Here is a 22256-nt window from a genome sequence, read left to right as displayed (position 1 = left end):
TATTTTCTCATACTCAATTAAGAGGTTGCGAGTTCGAGTCTCTTATCTTTTGTATATAAAAAAAAAATTTCTGATGTATTATCAATATAAATATTTTTGAGACTCATTAATTAATTAACCAGAATCTTTATTTCATGTATGCGGTTAACACACATTGAAATAATCAAATTTAAAATATGGTATATGCTTTTAAATTTTTATTGACTGAGTATTATTCAACAATTTGGGAAGTACAAAATTAAAAAAAATTAAAAAAAATTAAAAGAATAAGAAGTTGTTTTGTGTGTGCAACAGTGTCAATGAAGAAGCGATGATTTGTTGACACCCAAAAGAGAATAGTGCTGTAGCAATAGAGAAGAGTTCATCAGATTCACAAATAAAAACTATGTAAATACACTATTACATATAGGATTAGGCCAAGTTTGGCTTCTCACAACTCTTTTTAAACGTGTTTATTACACTTTATAAAATAAATGATAGAAATTTATCTACAGTTATTTTTATGTAAAAATTAATAATTAAAAGTTATTAAATAATAATTTAATTAAAATATTTAATTATTTAATAAATTTTAACTATTAACTTCGTATAAAAATAACTGTATGTAAAATTTTTACTTAAATAAATACTTCATTAAATATCCACAAAAATATGTGTTAATTTATGGTGCATATGGTTAATATTTATACATGAAATATATGATATTTACAAATATGTTCACACTGGAATATGATAACAATAAAATATACCGTCTTAGTATGACTAAATTTTTAGAGTGGCCATTAAAATTTATGTTGTGTATCAATTTGATTTTTAAATTTTTAATTACACTATTGTTACTTTTGAAATTGAGTTCCGAACATTATAGTAATTTTTCGATTAGCAATAACTCAACAAATAGAATAATAATTTAATACTATTTTATCACGTTAGAAATAAAATATTAGTTTATCATTTTATTTGTTGAGTTATTGTTAAGATGAGATTGAAAAATCACTATTAAAGATGATAACACTATCCAAACCCACAAATACTCATCTTGTTGTTTGTCCGCTTGGGACAAGGTGGCAAATTTTTAACGTGTCAGAACATATTTAAGTAATACCCACCTCATTATATATAATATATGTAAAATAATTAATAAAATAATTAATAATGTATTATTTTTAAATTTTTACTTTAATTTATATTATAATGGTTATATAAATTTTAAAAATTAATTTTATTTATTAAATTTTAATAATTATAAAAACACAAAAAATATTCGTAAAGATGAATTAAAATTTAATATTTTACTACTCACAAATAAAAACGAAGCAAATTCTATAAAAATTATTATAAAACTGGGTGAAATCAGATAGGACAAGAACGCACCTCTATTTATCCATTGCCACCACTAATCACTATAGCATTCAAAACTCAGTCTCAAAACAATAATAGTATAATTGAAACTTCAAAAATCAATTTAATACACAATCAAACCGCCATAAAAATTTAGTCCTCTTAGTATACACAAGAAAACACTAGTATCTGCATCTTTAAAATCTGTTTGTATTTAGTATTCTTATTATTTATTTATTGATTATGGTGGAAAAGACGAAAACCCAAAGTGAGAAAGCAAGAAAGAAGGTATAAACAGTATATTGACCAAGTTATAAAAGAGCTTCATCCATCACCCAAATCCCCCTTAGGCCTTAACCTTAACCCTCTCTTTCTTCTTCTTTCTTTGTTTCTCTTTAATAACCTTCTTCATCTCTCTCTCAAATCCAAAGCAACAACATAGCATAGATATCAATTTGCCATTTTGAGCTACATGGACAACCAACGCAACCATCTTCATTCTTTCGCTTACTTCTGCCCTGGAAAGGTACCTACTTTACTTCATTCATTCATAATGCTTAGTGGTGAGTTAACTTGCATGCTTTAGATACAAATGGGTCTAATAAAAAACATATCTTTGTGGATTTTGTGTGCTAAAATTCTTGCATTGCTTGTGTTTGTGTTAATTCCGCAGTCAATGGAGGAGCTGAAGCACTCACTATTATGCACAACACTGGACCTTGAACAAACAAAAGCTGCAGTTCAAGCAGAGCTCAGAAAGAGGGATGATCAGCTTCACAACATGAGGGAGCTTCTCAACAAGGCCATAAGGGAAAGAGATGAAGCTCAAGACAAATACCAGAGGCTTATCTTGGAGAAGTTATTTCTTCAACAACAGCAGCAGCAAAATGCTCCTCTGTCTGGAATTTCAAGCATTGAGGATGATCCTAGAAGAGGGATTGACTCAAGCAATGGCCTTTCATCTTCTGATTGTGAAGAAAGCATAGTGTCCTCTCCAGTTATGGAGCATTTGACTCAACCCCAAATGCAAATGCAAATGCAAACTCAGCCTCCACCACCACAACCACCATTAGTACCATCTTCTGTGAGTGATTCAATGATTGAGTTGACACCAGATAGGCCATTACCTGAAAAGGGGAAGCTTTTGCAGGCAGTGATGAAAGCTGGCCCTCTTCTTCAGACCCTTCTCCTTGCAGGACCACTTCCTCAGTGGAGACACCCTCCACCACCACTTGAGTCCTTTGAGATACCCCCTGTCACTATTCCTTCTGTGGTGGCACCACAACCACCACCACCACAACCACAACCACCACAGCTTCTCCACCAAGACTCCTTCATCAATGGAAGCTGCAATAACACTGCCACCAACAACTGTGGAAGGGTCAGTAGGAAAAGGGCTTTCTGTGAGAGCACTGATTCTCCTTCAGAGACCAAGTACCAAAGGATTGTACTCCACTGACTCTGTCACTACTACTTCTACTGCTACTACTACTACTAAGTACTAAGTCAAATTCGCCCATTTTAGTTAAAATTTATATATTTACAATCTTATAGGTTTAAAAAGATTAGGAATAGCAAGGTGGTATTGCAACTGATCTAGCATATGTACAGTGGTTTGTTCTAGAGCGGTGAGTTTATCCGGATTTTAACTATGTTGGAGAAGATTAAAAAGAAGCAAGGGTCATGTTTTCGGCTTTTGGTGATACTGGGGTGGATGAAGGAACTTATCCTTGGCATTTTCACCCTTCTCTTCACATTGTTCTTTTGTTACCGTGTGAAGAAGTGAAAAGGGTCTCTGAAATTGTAATGTAATGTAATATAACTAAGATACTGTAGCTCAGTTCAGCAAGTGGTGTGAGTGTGTGTGTGTGTGTGTTTTGTGTGTGAGAGAATGAGATTGATCTGTGTATAAGATCACATCAACAATTAAGAGGGATGAGTGATTGGGTGTGGAGTCGTTGGGGTTGGGAGATTGGTGTGGCCAACAACCAAAGGGAAGGCCTTTGAGCTCTACTTGTCGGGTTAGAGGGACCCACAAATCAGAATCAGGATCTATTACCGGTGTGATGTATGATTATATTGATCTTTTTTGTTTAGGCAACTTAATGATTCTTCAAGTCTCTAATCTTCTTTTGAAGGATTATTATTTATCTATCTATCTATCTTTACGCCTCTTTTGTGTAATCCTAATACTAATTGTCTTACTAAAGCCTCTTTTTTATGTATCTGAACCCACTTGACATTAAGAGCGAGCCAATGTTTATCTTCTTTTTTGAAGAGGGACAAGAACACATAACTTTGACAAACATAATCTATCATGTTCGGTGGAAGCATGGTAAAGAAAGGAAAAATAATACCCTATACCAACAAATTAAGCATGCTATATTAAGGTATTAAAAAAAGGGGTTATCCTTGGTCTTGTGCAACAAGGTACCAACTACCAAGTATGTTAGCAAAGTGTCAATTTTGCAGTTATCAACATCGATTACAAGGATGTAAGCCATGTTCTCCATAAATGTGACCATGTTACTCTGCCATCTCCATAAATCACATGGATAGTGTTCTCTAGAGGAGACAGGTAGAGATACAAAGAACGAATGCATAGCTTGGTTCTTAAGTAATGTATGTATTGCACGTAATTTCCAACTGTTATACTATGTATTAGCGTTATTACCTTTGTAGATAATGATCATGTATGAGAAGCAAATTGATTTCCTAGTGGAAAAAAGAAAAGAAAAAAAAATAGAAAAAGAAAACACTATGTCTATGTGTTACTTTCATTACGTCAATGAATATATCCTGTTAAGAACGGCAATGAAAGAAGTCCCAGAAAACACGCTAAGACACAATCACAATCCTCATTTCTCAACAGTTAACAATGGCTGCGCAAATGGCGCCACTCGTGCCTTACAGGACATTAGAAGAAAAAACAACCTATTAGTCAAGACGAGGCCTGATAAGAACAAAATCAATGCAACACATGTTAACATCACAAAGAAGATTGTACACATAGGACACAAAGCCCAAGCCCATGGATTCAATGATGGGCTTAAGTTCAAGGAACAGAATAATTATCACCACCGAAAAATTATGGAGAAGTTTCAAAGTTGGTGACTGCGTTCAATGTGTAAAAGGTTTAGGACGTCTTATTCAAAGAAAAGGCCATATAGGCTTTTGGAGATGAAGGAAGACTTGCTTGACCACAGCCCCATTTGTTCAAAATGAAAAAAATTAGGCAGAACTCTACTAAGTGTCACTAGAAGGCAATCATTGAACCCAGTCCTTCTTTCCAATCTTCAGAGTTTCTCAGGTTTCAACAAGACTTGGCAACATTCTATGGTTGGAATATTATTTTATCTTATCTTCTGAGTCAGGTCCATTGGGGGCATTAAGGTACATAGATATCTGATACAGTGACACCTAGAAGAGTTAGAAAGAATGCAAGTACATTGTACTATTCAAAAACAAAAGATTCCAAGGCATGTGAATGTGACAGAATTAGCTCTAAAAATTGAAGATGCCAAGAGCATGTGCAAATTACTAAGCAGCCTTAACTTGTCAAAGGGGAAACAAATTTTCTATACAAGTTAACACTAGCCGCTACATGAACAGGGAAGGGAAACTTCCCAAGATTATCCCAATAACAATGTAATTTGACGCAAATGCCAATTCCACATTGCAAGCTAAATTTTCAATTTATGAAAAATGAGCAGCTATGATCTCTACATATGCTTATATGTAAAGAATTTGCCTCTGCACATTAGACTAACATTGGATAATCAGCAAAAATGCTGAGATTCTATTGGTACAACAGCGTATGACAGCAGCCCTCACTTATCTTCATCTTCATCTGCATCTACATCTACATCTACATCTACATCTACATCTACATCTACATCTACATCTACATCTTCATCTTCATCTTCATCTTCATCTTCATCTGCGACTTCGTCTTTGTCTTCACTGCCAATCTGTTTTTTTGGTGACTCACTGCCAATCTCTCTTTTTGGTGACTCACTACCATCCTGTTTGTTTTTGTTTTTTTCTTTTTCTTTAGTTTGAGTGGCTTTTTGAGCATTATACATCTCAGCAACCTGTAAAAAGGGATTAAAGCATGTCAAAAGAATCAAATGTTTCCGTTTCCCAGTAACTATTATTGTAGTCAGATAATAAACATGAGAAATGCTCAAAACCTTGCGCACATAAGTCTTAAGTTGACTAAACAAGCTCAATCACAAAGCATTGTTCCCAACAGGGCAACAGATTATGAAAACTAATTAACCACAGTAATTATCTAATTAATTAATTTTGTCATTGGCCTAATGCACCCAACTTGGATGCTACAAGTTTATGTAAGAACTTGTGAAGATTATACTTTACCTGCTCAGATGATGAGGCCTGCTCGGGTGTTTTGTCAGGTCGAACTCGAACTAGCCGTGGGAATCTAAGAGATATGCCCTTTAGGGGGGAAAAATACATAGAGATACACCATTAAAGCCTGTCGATGAAAGTTAAATGCAGCAAGTGCTAAAAATAGTGATAAAAAATGAAGGACGAAATTCTGTTTGTCTCTGACGTTTGAGTTAAGTTCTAATTTTGTTTCTAACATTGAAATGTCAATTTTTTCACAAACGCCTTTTTGTCATATTTTAGTCTTCTGGTTAAAACTAAAATTTTTTCTTTAAAAAATGTCCCTTTTCCTCCATCATTATCATCTTCTAGGCACTGTCCAACAATTGTAATTTTGGTGGCTGTAGCAGTGGTTGTAGTGATTTGGTAGTAAAAATGATGGAAGAATAAGGAAAAAAATTGATAATAATAGAGGGAAAAGGATATTTTCGGAAGAAGTTTTAATTTTGACTATTAGACAAAAGTAGAACGAAATAAGACGTTTTGGAAAAAATAAAACATTCCAAAGATACGAAATTAAGATTTAACCCAAATGTTAGAGACTAAGACAGTATTTTACCGTAACATGAATAACCAAAACGAGAAACCAAAATTTGTAGTTTCTATAATCAATTCATTTGTTTCTACTTTCTAGTACCTTATCTGAATCTACTATGCCCACTGCAGCTCGGTAAACTGGGCTAATGGTCAAATCTGCAGCTTTCACCTCCCACACCTGAATAAATAAATAAGATAATACATGATCAGAAGTATTCCCTACAAGTTAAATTGCGATAAAACACTATACTTAAGGAAATATAGTTTAAGTGCTACTTATCAATGGCATATAGTACACTAATAGAAAATGACCTCATATCTTCCATTTAAGCAATAGAAAGAAGTGTGCAGCATTCCAATAATCAAGAGGCAAACGACAACTCATTGACAGAACTAGAGAACAACAAAATTACCAAGGGCATACAACACTCTTACCTCACTAGCTTCAAACCAGACATCAGGCATCTTCATTGTATCTCCATATCGATAGTATGGCTGAAAATCACTAGTAATATTAGGCAGGATTCAAACCAGGTTCAAAGAGGAACAAGAAATGGAGGTACCTTTGGCCCAGGAATCACTTCAGAACCAAGACTTTTAGAACGCTGTTCGAGCACGTCTTCAGTAAATCCCGTTCCTACTCAGAGTAAAAATTTCAAAATATGAGACAATTAATTTTAAGAAACAAAGGAACTCAACAGTTACTTAACAACATCCGATCACTCACCAATCTTACAAATACTTTGAAATTCTTCGTTATTGTAGTCATAGCAAGCAAGAAGAAAAGCACCATAGACTCCTACAAGACATCATTCAGCTTTCATTTCAAACCACTTTGAGCTCAGTCTGTAATATAGCATTATGTAGAAAATCCCTATGGCATACATGATATTGACAAGACAATATTGGAGGTAGCTGTTCTGCAATTAATAATAAAAGTAACAAATACAATACAGGCATCAGCATATCATAAAGAGTATACTTTATGATCACCTGTACGTTTCCCACGTCCATAGAATGCAGCTATAGGTACCAAATCTAGCGAGTCCCCTATGCTGCACATTAGAGAGAATGAATAAACAGAAATCCAGTAAGATTTAAGAGAATTAAGAAGTTAAATATTACACCCTTACTTATCCAGATAATCTTTCTTCAGTTTTAGCCAATTGTGTGACCGATTGGAAGGTTCATATGTAGAATCATCATTTAAAGTTTTAATGATTAATCCCTCACAGCTGCAATTCAAGGGACAAGCAAAATGACAAAATTAAACATAAAATTGGGTGATGGAAGAACAGAAGTGACGAAATTTCTAAACAATTGAAATTAAATAGAATCAATAGGAGACCTTGACCCAACAGCTTTGTCGAGAAATTTCTGAATTTCCTCAATGTCATTTGATGTTATTGCCGTTGCATACTGAAAAACTCCAGTTTCTTCTTCAAAAGAGGCATAAAGATGCTGCAATGAGAAAACAAGCACTTGTCAACATATTGTTCTTTACTTCTTGTTTATACAAAAAGCCTATTAAAAATGAGGCATAACAGTTCACAGCATCTACATGAGATTCAACAACTAATTAATGTTTGCATTCCACTTCATTGTGTGAGTACTTACTAAAAGGGCATAAGCTTTTGGTATTGGTCAATGCCAAATCTTTCAACTAAAGTACACCTGCCGAAGTACTACATTTTTCAATTCAACACACCTCTGCATTGCCTGAATGATATTCTGGCTCAAAGCCATCCAGCCCCATGAGAATATATTTACAGACCTCAGTTTGACAGTACTTGTGGAATCAAATCCTTATCACTAAGTTACAACCTCTTAGCAATGCATTAGCCTAGCACAAGAACTGCACAGTATTTTTAGTTATATCCATGTAAAGGTGTGCCAAGACAAGACACTAACTCAACCTACACTTTACAATGAATGTACTACTTATTTATGCCTTAAAGTTTTGTCTTAAACACCGGAATAACATCTTAGGGTTTGACCTTCAGCTAACCTTATAATAATATTTGAAATACAAGATAAAGGAGACAATAAAATGAAACCATCGGCAGAGCAGAGATAAAAGCTGTACCTCTCTACGGATTTTCAGGTTATCCTGAAGAAGTACTCGGCCATTAAGATACAGTATATCAAAAGCAAATATGCAGACGTCAACCTTTATATTATCCACAGATACATTTTTACGAGGCCGAGTAGCAAGATCCTGTCAAGATATTAGGTCATAAACATAAGTCCAATCTCAACTGCTTACATAAAATAAAAGTAATTGCATCATCTAGACAGGCAAGACAGCATAGAGGCGATTATTAGCATAAAAGAATGTCTTACCCACACAAAAAATAACCAGTATGAAGTGTACCTGGAAAGAACGGATGGTCTGTTTCTCACGATCATATCCAACAATTTCACAATCAAGAACAAATGATGATACAGTTGATTTCTTTAACCTGTTCATTGATGGCAAATATCAAAATAAATTAAGTTTAAGAAATTTTAGAAGCAGTTGGTGTAATGATTTCAATGTAATCATAACAAAGAGTGTTGATAATAGAAGTATTGATGATGACCCAAAAAAATGTTACTAGTCCTCAATTATAATATTCCAACTCAGTTTTCTTCACCTTGAAATTGCAGCAACAACATCAGGAAACTTCCCAGTATTCCGCTCAGCATTTCTACTATAAATCTCAACTGAACCATTTTCCATGTAATGTACCTGTCTCAATAAAGTTAATGTCATTGCACATATATAAATAGATAATACTGTGCAGTGTATTTCCAATAGAAAATTTGAACATGAAAGTGTCACCTGGGCACGCTCTCCATCATACTTGTATTCACAAGTAAACTCCACATCTTGCAATGAATTTAGAATATCAGAGATACCCTTCGTTGGTTTTGACAGCATAGGTCCAACTGGAATACCAGGAGTAAAATTACATATTGATGGAAGTTTCCATACACCATGCGTAAGAAGTGCAGATACTATTTCGTCGTAGACAGGAAGAACAGAGTAGACTTGTTTAACAATTTTTACAGCCTGATGAAAAAAAGAAACCAGAAATAAACAAAAAGGAAATAAAGAAAGAATCAATTCACTAGAGTGGTAGAGCCTATAACTTAATACATAAGAACCACGAAAATGTTGTATCATCATATAGTGCTGAAATGCTAATGCAACCCACAATAGACATTGTCAGCACTCCAGCCTCACAAGAATGAGCTTTGTATACTGATTAACTCCTTGCACTTTGTAACACCCAAACCAAAAACAAACAAACAAACAGACAAACTCTTTGCATCATATTTCCCAAATCTCAACAACCACAATGAGATTAACTTACCTCTTCCAAAGGAGACTTAATGCCAGCAGGTGGTTTAGAATGTTCTTCACTCTGTACTGCTGCTTGGCCTAATGCAGCTAAGAGAGTTTGCTCAGCCACACCAATCCGCAATTTTCCCTAGAAAACAAACCCACAATGTGATTAATATTTAATATGGAGAAGTAAGCCTTCTGTATTTTTTCAATAAAGCAAAGCTTCAACCTGTAGAAAACAGATAAGATATTGAGGTTCGCAGTCAGTTGCAGCAACAAGAAGTGCCTTTATATGATTCTTTTTCTTCTTTTGACTGTCTCTTCCAGATTCCTGTACACATTAGAAGTAAGGACAAATTGAGAGAATCCTACCAACATTCAGCTCTCAACCAAATAAATAATAATGAAAAGATCTTCCAAATCCCCAGATACTTGTCTTTCCTTCTCTTACAAGATACGAAATATGCCTATTAAGTATTAATATCCAACATAATCAACAATTAGAGAAGAATTGACTTAAAGACCAAAACACATACAAATCTTTAATTAGTCATGATAGAAAACAAGCCTCTTCCAACCATGATTCAGTATCAACAAATGAGTTGAGATACGGACAATATTCCGGAACCGGAACGATACTAATAAGTCAAGTTCCAATATTTTAAATATAAGAATAGGATCAGATAAGGATTTTTGTTGTTTCTCAGGTGTTCGAAAGAAAATTAAACCTCTAGAAAAACACTAAACACTAACATGTCCCTACATCTAATAACAAAGCACGAGCTTGAGAAAGAGGGAATGTGTTGAAAACCTTGGCAGTGCTTAATTGCATAACATACAAATATGACAAAATTTCACCTTGGCAATAAGACGGAAGGTGTTGAAAACCTTCCTAATAGTCAGAGCCTCAGGTTTCCGCATCATGGACTGAGATGAACGGCACTCCTTGGCAACTTTTCCCAAATCACCCACTTTCTGCCAACAACAAACAACAAGAAAACATTCATCCTAAAGTAAAATGGCAAGTCATCAAACAATCCCCATTGGGAAAGAGACAGTCAAAGACTACAAAACCCAAAAGAGTCACCTGATACTGCGTCTTGATTTTGGATTCAGTACTTCCAGTTGCCTCAGCAAGTGCCCTAATAATCGAAGTCTCGCCAATTCCCAATTCCAGCCCTTCATGCGCCGGAGCAACCCTACCATGCATTTAAACTAACTTAATTTGCATCCAAAGCACTTTAAAATATTAAAGAATCTTAAAATGAAAGTTAAATTTCACAACTTTTGAAACACTCACCTCTTCGCGAAGAGATAAATCAGAGGCACAAGATCCTCAGGGGTAGAGTATATCACAGTCTTCATCAAATTGCACACAATATCTGTCATCTTGATTCTGCCAGGCTCCATAGAAATCATGTCAAGCGCCAACGCCAGTAACGAGAACGGCACAGGCGTGCCCTTCTCCCAACAAGCCACTGAGCTAGGATCGAATTTCGAAGGCTTCGCCTTCAGCTGCGGAATGCGCTTCTTCAGCTCCTGCAAGGCAGATGAAGAAGACACGTGGCGAGTCTTGGTCGGAGGAGGGCCTTCTTTCTCCGGTTCTTGCTTGGGCGGGTCACTCGTTGGCGTAGGAACGGTTTCGGAGGGTTTGGGGTCGTTAGGGTTTAGCGTGGAGGTTGGAGTGGGGAGAGTGGAGGATGAAGGTTTTCGTTTCTTGGGAGAAGAAACAGTTGGTTGCTGCGACTGCTCGGCTTTCTTCTTCTTGGCAGCGGCGGCGGCGGCGGCGCGAGCACCGGACATGAGAGCGTCGAAGGCGGAGGGTGGTTTGGTCATTGTGCGATGGGGGAAAGGGAGAGAGAGAATGTGAGAAGAAGGAAATGCGAAAAAGGAGAGAACTTTAACGGAAATGGGGCGGCAGAGTGGTGGGTTGAAGAAGCATGGCCGGAATGCGAGCATCAACGAGAGAGAGAGAGAGAAAGAGCGCGCAGAGAAATTTGTGATGATATAAATGGCGGGAACAACACTGCTTCCACTCTTCTGGAGTTCTAGTAAAGTACTAGTTTCACAAATCATACGACTATGAATTATTAATTATTAATATTTTAGTTTCCTTTGGGCCTAGAGTCCCGTAACTATTAACTAATCACAAGGCCCAATGATTACAGAATTTTGAAAACACTAGGCCCAATAAAACACTATGTTTGCATGCAAGGCGGTCTAGAGATAATGATTTTTGCTTTGAAATTTAGTTGAAATCAGTAATAGAGAGGGGAAAAAAAAGTATAGGAGGCCAACTACAACATAAGTTAATTCAAGTTAATTTTTTGTATTTTTTATTTTGAAATTTAAAAAAATTAGAATAATAGAGAATTATTTTTTGACCTTTTTTTTTTCTTTTTTACAACAGACTTCCTGTTTTTCAACTAATTGACTTTAGTTAGCTACTATTTTAGTTAATTTTCTAACGACACTGCAGATAAAAACTTTTAGTTTGGGTATGTAAGTATATAATATGTGTGACTAACTGACTATTGTGATGTTGTAATACCTAAAATTAAAAACTATTTAAATCGTCATTCTGAAATAATATATATAATTATATATATATTTGCTTTCTCTTATTAGGTTAATTAAACAAGGCTGCAATAATATTGTGCCATTAGTCACATGACTTGTGTAGTAATCTCGCATTGTTAACTTTGTAATGGTTTACAAGAGTGTGTGTATATACATAATTACAACCACAAACTTTTCAAGTGGGTGAACTTGAAACTAAAGTTGATGCTATCTCTGAAGGCTTCAACTCAAAGACATACATGAACCTATATGCAAATGCAATCATGGAGATATTAATATTTGAGCGGTGTATTAAAAAAACAGTACATTATTAGTCTTTCTTATATGTATATTTATAGACTCATGAATGTGTTTCCTTCTAAAAGGAAAAAAGGCCATATCAGACAAGCCCTTGATGTCTTTGTTAACTTGATGATGAGGTTCAATCAAGGACATGGGATACATACTCTTTGTTTGGTTCCACTACTATTTTGTGTCATGTGTCATTGGCACCTTCATGTCTCATCATTTCTTCACATTTCATTTATTTGCTTCATTTTGTCCTTAAGTTCATTATTAATATTCAATAAAATCAAATACCTTTCCTTTTAATTAATCTAACGTCAGTTTAAATGATGCCCATTTCATGGAAGTTTAATTAGTAGATTATTATTGTTAAGACTTGAATGTGAATTACTTAATTAAGAGAAAATACTATTGTTAACTATTGTAAATATATTTGGTGTATATATATAATTATTAAATATATATACACATGCTCTTCAAGTTCGTTCACATGAACAAACTATTCACAGTTACAAAGATATAAATGGTATAGTTGTGTATATTGTATAGTCTACATCAACATAGAATTGCATGAGTATTTTAACACTTTTTTTTTTAACTTGGTAGTTAGTAAAGGGAAGATATAAAACATATATAAAATAAATTAAAGGTTTTAGTAGACAGGTATGCAGTTGGTTATTAATATGGGGACAAAGGTAGATTGATGAGTTAATCAAGGAAAATGAATGAATATGTAAGTACTACTAGTTAATTTTTTTTAAAAAAAAAATATATGTATAACAAAAATCAGTTATTAAATTAAATTAAATTAAATTCATTATCATATCTCAATGTATATTTAAGTGTATTTTTTATATTTTTAATATGTATTTTATATGAATAATTGTTTTTTAACATATACATATGCCTTAAATATGCAAAAATTATAAACAAATTAAATGGAGCTTCATGTGTTAGTCAGTTAGTGATGGTGATTATTAACTGAATTTAAATGTGTAAATAAAGCTGGTTGAATCTCTAATTTGGAGTGCATTTTAATGCTTCTCTATCATCTATATCTTCTTCTTGAAGGCCCCTCAAATATAAAAGTAAAATTAAAAAAGACCAAGAATTTAAATTTGTCCTTATATAACGCTCCATATATAATAATTAAGCGCGCACAACTACTTAATTTGCTCCTAAAAGTCTAAAACTGATTAGTACAATTTTATATACCATGCATGTAGTGTATGATTAATCATGCAGATATATATAATGTATGTGAAACAAAAGGTTGTTCAACAAATTCAAATGGACTCTCCATGATATTAGTACCACTACACGTTGGCTTGGTTTACTAAAATTTTGATATTTTAAATTAAAAATATTTTTTAAATATTATAACAGTTATACTTACATTCAGTAAATTAAATTAAAAATATTTTTTAATATATACAAGTAACAATAATTATATTTAATAAAATAATTTTTTAAATTTTAAAATACTAACATTGGTTAATCGATTAAATTAGTTTAATTTTTTAGCGATTAACTGATTTAAATTAATAAAATACAAACAAAAATATTTATAAATATATTATTTTATCATATTCGATTTAATTTTGATTGAATATTAGTTTAACTTTTAAATTTTTAAATTCATGGCTCTATCAATTTGATTTTGAGAATCTTAAACATAAGTCATAACCTAAGCATAACCTAAGCAGAAAAGTGGTCCATATTAGCAAACTTGAAGTTGCACAATGGCATGCAAAATTTATTGACAAGTTTTTGGATGGAAAAACTTTAGAAAATTTTTGAAGTGTACTGTATATCAGTGTTTAATTGTTGATCTTAATTATAAAAAATATATATAATTAAAATTAACAATAAAAATAAATGAAACACTAATGTACCGATATATTTAAATTTTTTCCAAAATTTTATGATTTTTTACACACTAACTATGTTATTAGTCAAATCTTATAAGTTCTTTTTTTTTTGGTCAATGTGTTACTTCGCGTAACTATATTGTTTTTCATTGAACTTAAAATATAGAGGGGAAGAGAACCTTATTACACGGGTGTTTATGGCTGAGTTCAGTTCGAAGATCCGACTTTACCCAAAATATTTTAGAGGCTAATTTGGTGTGATTTTATTGAGTTTAGAGTCGAGTAACGGTTTTAAAAATAGACCCGATAATTATTTCGGATCGGGTCCGTGTTAAGACGAATCTGGCTTTACCCGACCTATGTGCACCCTAAGAAAACTAAAAAAGAGATATATGTTTTAAGTTAATTTCAATATTATGTTATATTAATTGTAAGTTTATTGTTTTATTTTTAATCACATTTGTTGAATTAGAAAATAAATCAAAAAAGTATCAAATTAGAATTTATAGACAAATTCAAGTTCAAATATAGATATTAATTTTTTGGTAACAAATTTTTTTTTTTATAAATAAGTGCATCATAAATAAGTTTCTTTATAAATGATTGTTAAAACTTTAAAGATTCAGTATTCACCCGATTTAGATCCGGTATAGTTGTGGCCTAAAAATATTTAAATTTTATCAAGTTTAGAGTCGGATTATAGCTTAAAAAATAGATCCAATATATATTTATGGTCGAATTTAAATTAAAATAAACCCGATTTTATCCGAGCATCAACATCCTACCTTATTCCATTATTACCTTTTTTTTTTCTCCTTTCTATCTTGTTAGCGTGATATTCTTTTGAATGATATATAGATTCCACTTTGATCATGTAAAGCAATGGAAACTAAAAGGCAAACAAATAATAGTACTTAATTATTTGATTTATTAAAATTTCCAATCCCTTGGATTCCTAAATGCTAGTTTGAATTGGTCTCCTTGAAGGCCCCTCAGATCTCTATTCCATTTCATATATATAATATAAAATTCCACTTCCCATTTGTTATAAAATAAAACAACAAAATAAAATTCTCCTTCATCAGAAGAAGAGGGCATGGCACTATGGCAGCTAGGATAACTATTTCATGTTATTCTAATAATTTTTTATTTGCTATAATGACTTATAAATATAAATATAAGCATAACTGTATCATGCTTCCTAATGATTTTGCTTCTCACCTTCTAAACACTTACTACCGAAATCATTATTAATATTTCATGAGTAAAGCTACTTTAACAAGTGTTAGCTAAATATTATATTCGGGATAATTCATATATTTTTATCTTTGTGAATAATAAATCATAAAATATAAAACAAATAGTTAATGGTTACTATAATTATTCTTCATAATAAAATATCATTCATATTCTTTTAATACCAAGACAAATTAAAGAACCACTTTAGATTTTTGTCTTTCTGAAAAATCCAATATAAAAAGATAGTTTGTTAACTTGTGAAAAATGACCTTATAATACATTACATAAATAAGTAGAGTTACTTTACGAACATTAAAAAAAAAAACTTTTATAGACAACGAGATATAAAGTCTAAAAAAATAAACACTTTAAAATTTTAGATATATAATCATTTTAAATTTTTAATAATAATATAAAAACAAATTATCTAAAGTAAAAAATGGTCAAATAAAAAAAAGAGTTTAACTATTATTAATTTATATCATGTATGAATTTTACTATTTTAATTTTTTTTTGGTGACTACTATTTTAATTTAATAATTATTAAATTTGTATTTTTTGTGATTTAATATTAAAATCCAATCCATAATGTAGTAATAACTAGGTTTAATTATTCTGTTGGTCCCTATAGTTTCGTGAAATTTTTAATTAGGTCTATATATTTTTTTTCTTTTTAATTGGGTCCCTACATCATTTTTTTTTTCAATTAAGTTCTCTTAGTAGTAATTGACTTAATTTTATAGGGACCCAACTAAAAAAAAAATTGGTACAGGGACCTAAATAAAAGAAAAAAAAGTGTAGGGACCCAATTAAAAAAAACTTTTGGTGCAAGGACTCAATTAAAAGAAAAAAAAAAATAGAGACCTAATTGAAAATTTTACAAGATTATAGGAACTAACAGAGTAATTAAACCTAATAACTACAATGAATAAATTATGACTTCAATTTTAGATAAATAAATTAAATGGGCAAAAAGAATTAGTGAAAGTCAACACAAAATCTTTGAATGTTACCTTGCATGATTTGAAGGGAAATCATGGTAATGGTAGTTGGGTTTAAAAAAAGAAAAGAAAAAGGGTAAAAACAGAAGAAAAGGTAGAAAAACAGGAAAACCAGACAGAAGAGGCAGCAGCAGACACAAACATTTGCATTTGGAAAAAGAGTGAGAAGAGTCACAACTCACAAGTGAAGTCAAGCACACTCATCAATCATCACTCTTCACTATAAGAATCCATCAAATGAGCCAAAATTTTCACAAAATAAAAAGTCCAAACCAAATCAAAATCCAACTTTCTTCTTCTTCTGCTTCTTCTTCAGTCCTTTTCTCTGTTGCAAGTTCCAAAACTTCACTCACTGTGTGCCACCTTCAAATTCTTCTTCAATTTCCATCAATTTGAAAACTTTGGCAACTTCCCACTTTTTCTCTTTCTTCGTCTTAGCGCCACCGTCCTTCCCACAACCGAACAAAACAAAACAAAAAACACTTAGCAATTAGTATTCTTCTCCGTACATCAATTAAATTCTTCCACCGTTTTTATCTATCAAGGTAACTCTTTCTTTTGCTTTTTTGAATTTAAATAGTCAAAAGATTCCAGCTTTGAAAAACTTACTCACTCATATTTTGTATTACTGGCTAGTTAGATCTGATTTCAAACACACAGACACTCGGTGGATGTTTTATTTTGAAAGCTATTCTGCGTGCCCAGTATCATTTTGTTGCAGAATGAGGCTAACGAAGATAATGGGGTTCATTTTTGTAGGGTTTTGAGTATTACTAGCTTCAAGTTGTGGATAAAGGTTGAACTTTTAGCTTGGTGGTGGTGGTGGTGGTGCATGTGAGAGAATATGGAAGGGAGGATGAAGAAGTACCAAAGGCAAGTGAGTCCTGAGAGGGCAAAAGTGTGGACTGAGAAATCCCCAAAGTACCATCAGAATAGGAAGGTTCCTGTGATTTACTATCTCAGTAGGAACAGGCAGCTAGAACACCCTCATTTCATGGAGGTTCCAGTGTCTTCCCCTGAGGGGCTATACTTGAGAGGTAGATAAAGGAATTCAAGAACCAAAACTTTTTGTGTTGTATTGGGGATGTTTTATGGCTTGTGGTTTTGAAATTTGAAGGGATTTGTTTCTGTGTGCAGATGTGATTGATAGACTAAATGCTTTGAGAGGTAGGGGAATGGCTTCCTTGTATTCATGGTCTTGCAAGAGGTGAGTGACTTGTCACACATTATTGTTCAATTTGTATTTCATTTTTCACCTTCTAGCTGGATATTTTAAATGACATTATTGTAAGACTTGTTTTATATAAAACCATTCATGTAGTAATCCCTCTATTGGGGAATGGTCCAATTTTTATGTTGTTGTTTCCATTTTGGATTTTAGAAAAGTTGATTCAGCTTAAAGATTGCAATTATAGAGGAAACAATGAAGAATTCTAAGCTTGAATTTTGTTTTGATGTTTGTTCTTTTCTTTTGGTAACTCAGAAGCTACAAGAATGGATTTGTGTGGCATGATCTCTTTGAAGATGATCTAATTCTACCTGCCCATGGGAATGAGTATGTCCTCAAAGGCTCTGAACTCTTCGATGAAACCAATTCAGGTAAAGGAGAGAGATATCTATTGTACTTATGTTCAATAGGTGATCATTTGCTAAGATCCGAGTGAATCGATTATTCAGGATCTCAATTGTTGTGAATTTGGCTTTACACTTTACAGATCGTTACAGTCCCATTAACAATGTCAAAATGCAAAGCATGAAGCTGTTGCCAGGGCCACCTTCTTCTAGGAGCCATGATGAAGCTTCCTCTTCTGATAGCATGAATGGGAAAGAGATAAAGAACTCCCAAGAAGATGAGCTTTCCCAAGGACCACACTCTGGTTCATCGGATGTATCTCCGGAGTCTAGAGATGAAAAGAGTGACTCTCTAAGCTTGGCCTTGACAGAGTACAAAATCTATAAGACTGATGGACTGGCAGACGCTTCGACTCAGACAGAAGAACGTGTCAGCAGACGGAAAACACATAAAACTTGTACAAGGGGTGTATCAACAGAGGATAGATCATTGGTATCTGAATGCCATGAAATTTGTCGAGTTCCACATGCGAAGGACAATCCTGAAATCTGTAGAGATACCATTTCACCGCCTCCCTCGACTTCAAGTCCTTCATCTTTTGTGGGGAAGCCTGAAACTACTTTGGAATCTCTTATTAGAGCTGATGCTAGTAAGAGGAACAGCTTTAGGATTGTGGAAGAAGATAGCATTCGGATGCCTACCAACACAAGGTTGAAAGCTTCACATTTGCTCATGCAACTGATCTCATGCGGCTCAATATCGGTGAAGAACCACAGTTTTGACCTCATTCCTTCATACAAGCCTAGGTTTTCCAATTCAAAATTCCCGTCTCCATTGTTCTCAACTTCATTTATGTTGGGAGAGTTTGATTGCTTGGCAGAGAATCCAAAGCTCATGAGCCTTAGATTGGAAGATAAAGAATATTTTAGTGGGAGTTTAGTGGAGACTAAACTGAAGGAAGGAGATGGGGATAATGCTCTGAAACGCTCTTCTTCCTATAATGATGAGAAGTATGTTATGCTTTCAACACCGTTTTCTTAACTGACACAAACTGGAGGAACTGGCTTATGAATTGTAATCATTGTTTATATTTCTAGTTGCGAATGATGCTAGATTCAGTAGATTGAACTGAAAACTAGTTGTGTAGTAGTCCAAAGTGGATAATGCTTGAGTTTCTTGCTGATATTTTTTTGTCCAAGACTCAGTTAAAAATTCTCTCTCTCTCTATTACACACATGTATTAAGTATTTCATTGTTGACATACAAAAATCCATGCCTTATTGTTGACATATCTTCTGTTAATTGGTCTTAAAATAATAACAGAATTCCATAGAATTTCATGAGCTTAACTGCTAAGTGCTAAGATATTTTCAACTTTTAGAGTTTTGTAATTGTTTTTGATTGGCATCTGATAGGAACACGGTAGTCATCACATCGTGGCCAATGTTTCATCTGTAACAAAACCAGTACACAAATGTGCAGGATATATAAAGAAGCAAAACAAGAAGAAGACAAGGAGGAACCATCCTCAGGACATTCAAAATGCATTCCACGATCAATTACTTCGTTGACCAAGCAATTGCGAAGCGAATACATGAAATCCCCCATTTCTGACGAATCGAGAAGCTCGTCTGATAGAATTGACAGCTCATGCAAATCCTCAGTAAGATCAAATGGTAGCAGCAAAAGAATCACTGAACCTCTACCAGGGAAAAAGCAATCTTATAAGATAGATTCATTTAGAGAAGATGAGATGATCAAAATTGAAGAAAGTTAAGTGTTGATACTAACTTGTTTCTATTAATACTTCATTACTTCACTATTTTTCCAAAGAATATAGATTGATTGGTTTGATTTTAACTCAACAGGCTTGCTTCAGGAGCTCGGGTTATAATCCAATCTTTGCCATACTCTGACACACCATCTAGCAGCTCTTAGAAATTCAAGTTTAGGGTGGTTCCACGGCCATCTTAAAGCCGAAAACTACTGGTTTTTGGCTTTAGTTTGAATTCCACATGATTGAGTGTATCTTGCTAGGCCTGCATGACATTTTCATAAGCCTACAAAGCGAAGAAACCAGAGAAATACTTGCATGCTCTTAAATGACATTTAATACGTATTTCATGAACATTCATAGTGGTTTTTATTTATAATGATTAAATCTTGTGTAAAATCAAAGAATGAGTGGTTATGAATGTTTCAAGAGTATGTATTAAATGTGTTCTAAAAATATGGTTCGGATCATGTAAGTACTTTTTGATGGGGATTGTGAGATCATTGCAAATGGTGTGGTCCCTGTGGTCCATTCTCTCTGTTAAGTATGTGTTGTGCTGGTTAGAGTGACTATAGCATTCAGAAATGAAGTGATTGCACATTCTGTTGTAACTACATACACAAATGTATCACAACCTTTTCACCCTTTTTGTTCAGCTTCAAATCATTGGTTGCTATTTCATGGCTTGCAGCAAAAGATGTGGGAAAAAGATAGTGTTTGAGTCATTTTCCAAACTCATATCTTGGCATTGGTTCTGATGTGATGTGATGTCAAATGCCATGCATGTGAGTTTTGAATCTGACATTGGATTCGTTTGTGTTTTAACTTTTTAGAGCTTCAAACTAACGTTTAAGTTGGATGATTAGATTTAAATCTCAAAGCTAAAAAGGTGACTAAAAGCTAATTTTATGGACCCTTTTTAGCATTAAGAGTGAGCTTTCCGGTCAAACATTTAAAATGTTTGGATTTAACTTTATGTAAATCAAAATGGTTAATTTGAAAATTTGACATTTAAATGGTTCTATAGCCTAGAGGCATCTCTACCTTTTAAGTCATTGACAATGATGATGTTTGCATGGTTCTTTTTGGTTTGAAATTGAAGACATGATCATTGTTGGTTATAGAATTAGTCACCGACAGTGTGCAATTCAAACTTGCAATTCTTATGTATCAAATAACAAATTTCTTTCTGAAGGAAAACATTAACCTCAAGAACAAAACATCTTAGTCAATGTTATGCAAACATGTATGGTCTAATTTGACATTTTAACTTTGTTGGGTTTTTATATTCATTTCTTATTGATTCTTTTCTTTTGTTAGATTATGAACCACTATGACCTTTGCAACAAAGTTCCTTAAAATGCAGTCTTATATTTGTTGACTCTTATTGGATTTTGTTATATGACTTACTAGTATTTTTCTCTCAATGAAATGATTGAGTAATTAAATTAACACAAAGAATTTAATTTTAGTGTATTAATAGTATTTAATTATATCTATTTTTTGAATAATCATCTTCGTATCTATGAAGTAATTAGTGATATTATATAATTAAATACATAATAAAATTGATTTATATTGTGCATCAAAACTAATTTTTTTTAATGTAAAACTAATTTATTTATTCAGTAGCTTGAGGCAGGAAAATAGGACACTTAACGAAGAGTGGTTTCTATAATCCATAGAATGGGTCCCATTTATGTGTCTTTTGCAGCAAACAAGAGGGGAAAAGTGGGGTAATGTGCGAAAGCTTTATAATCCCTTTCATGCCTTTGGTCCCTTGAGCTCATCATCCACACTACTATCCATTCCTTATTCAATTATAGAATCTTGGGTTTTACTCTAAGCTAAAAGAAAAACTAGGTCACATATATAGCACTTGTATCTTGTATCTTCTCACTCAAATCTCCCACTTTGTTTGGTCTTTCTGGCTATATTTATCAGACAAACCTATATGTACTACTTTTGTATATTTTACCTATTTTATTTTCGGTTTTGAAGGTGATTAATAAGAAATAAGAGAAGATTAAAACCTATATGACCATTAGCTTGCTACATGCATAAGCAGGATTCAAAATTTTGATACTTACTTAAGCGGACAAATAAATTGATTACTCAACTAACTCAAATTGATTATTGCCATTGTTATTGTACATTTTAATCTTCTTTGTGTATATTTCAATAAAATGAAAAATAAAAGAATGTTGGAATGGCCAATGATTGTAAATGGATAACACTCCAAGTGCTAGAAAGGTCCATTCACCCAAATAGTGTTAACAACCTTTTTCAATTTGGATCCATGTGACTCCAATAA

General features: G+C 33.2%; 3 protein-coding genes across 4 annotated transcripts; 2 read left to right on the top strand and 1 right to left on the bottom strand.

The window, feature by feature from the left end:
- The first annotated feature begins 1372 nt into the window (after window positions 1-1372).
- On the top strand, window positions 1373-3513 carry LOC112736440 (uncharacterized). Its single transcript, XM_025785895.3, has 2 exons — window positions 1373-1867; window positions 2015-3513. The coding sequence occupies exons 1-2, from the start codon at window positions 1814-1816 to the stop codon at window positions 2798-2800; spliced, it is 840 nt and encodes a 279-aa protein (XP_025641680.1). The 5' UTR covers window positions 1373-1813; the 3' UTR covers window positions 2801-3513.
- A 1339-nt stretch (window positions 3514-4852) lies between these two features.
- On the bottom strand, window positions 4853-11682 carry LOC112736438 (DNA ligase 1). The gene is made up of 18 exons (XM_025785894.3): window positions 10920-11682; window positions 10707-10818; window positions 10478-10594; window positions 9849-9950; window positions 9648-9764; window positions 9113-9343; window positions 8925-9019; window positions 8663-8750; window positions 8375-8506; window positions 7637-7749; window positions 7422-7523; window positions 7282-7343; window positions 7016-7087; window positions 6852-6925; window positions 6724-6783; window positions 6389-6466; window positions 5722-5799; window positions 4853-5435 (listed from the first exon to the last, which is right to left on the bottom strand). Exons 1-18 carry the CDS (start codon window positions 11576-11578, stop codon window positions 5172-5174), a joined length of 2556 nt encoding a protein of 851 aa, XP_025641679.1. The 5' UTR covers window positions 11579-11682; the 3' UTR covers window positions 4853-5171.
- Window positions 11683-16712: 5030 nt separating this feature from the next.
- Window positions 16713-20638, top strand: LOC112736437 (protein SOSEKI 3). Of its 2 annotated transcripts, none has more exons than XM_025785893.2 (7): window positions 16713-17140; window positions 17355-17632; window positions 17733-17802; window positions 18079-18194; window positions 18311-19178; window positions 19651-19941; window positions 20037-20638. In XM_025785893.2, exons 2-7 carry the CDS (start codon window positions 17440-17442, stop codon window positions 20104-20106), a joined length of 1608 nt encoding a protein of 535 aa, XP_025641678.1. In that variant the 5' UTR covers window positions 16713-17140; window positions 17355-17439; the 3' UTR covers window positions 20107-20638. The 2 variants fall into 2 exon arrangements, 1 of the variants encoding a protein (XP_025641678.1); XR_011869289.1 differs by having other exon boundaries at window positions 16722-17140; window positions 19584-19940.
- Window positions 20639-22256: the final 1618 nt, after the last annotated feature.

The sequence above is a fragment of the Arachis hypogaea genome, chromosome 13 (assembly GCF_003086295.3).
Source record: "Arachis hypogaea cultivar Tifrunner chromosome 13, arahy.Tifrunner.gnm2.J5K5, whole genome shotgun sequence".
Lineage (NCBI taxonomy): Eukaryota > Viridiplantae > Streptophyta > Magnoliopsida > Fabales > Fabaceae > Arachis > Arachis hypogaea.
Note: the sequence above shows the minus strand (reverse complement) of the source record. Positions and strands in the feature narration are given on the sequence as shown.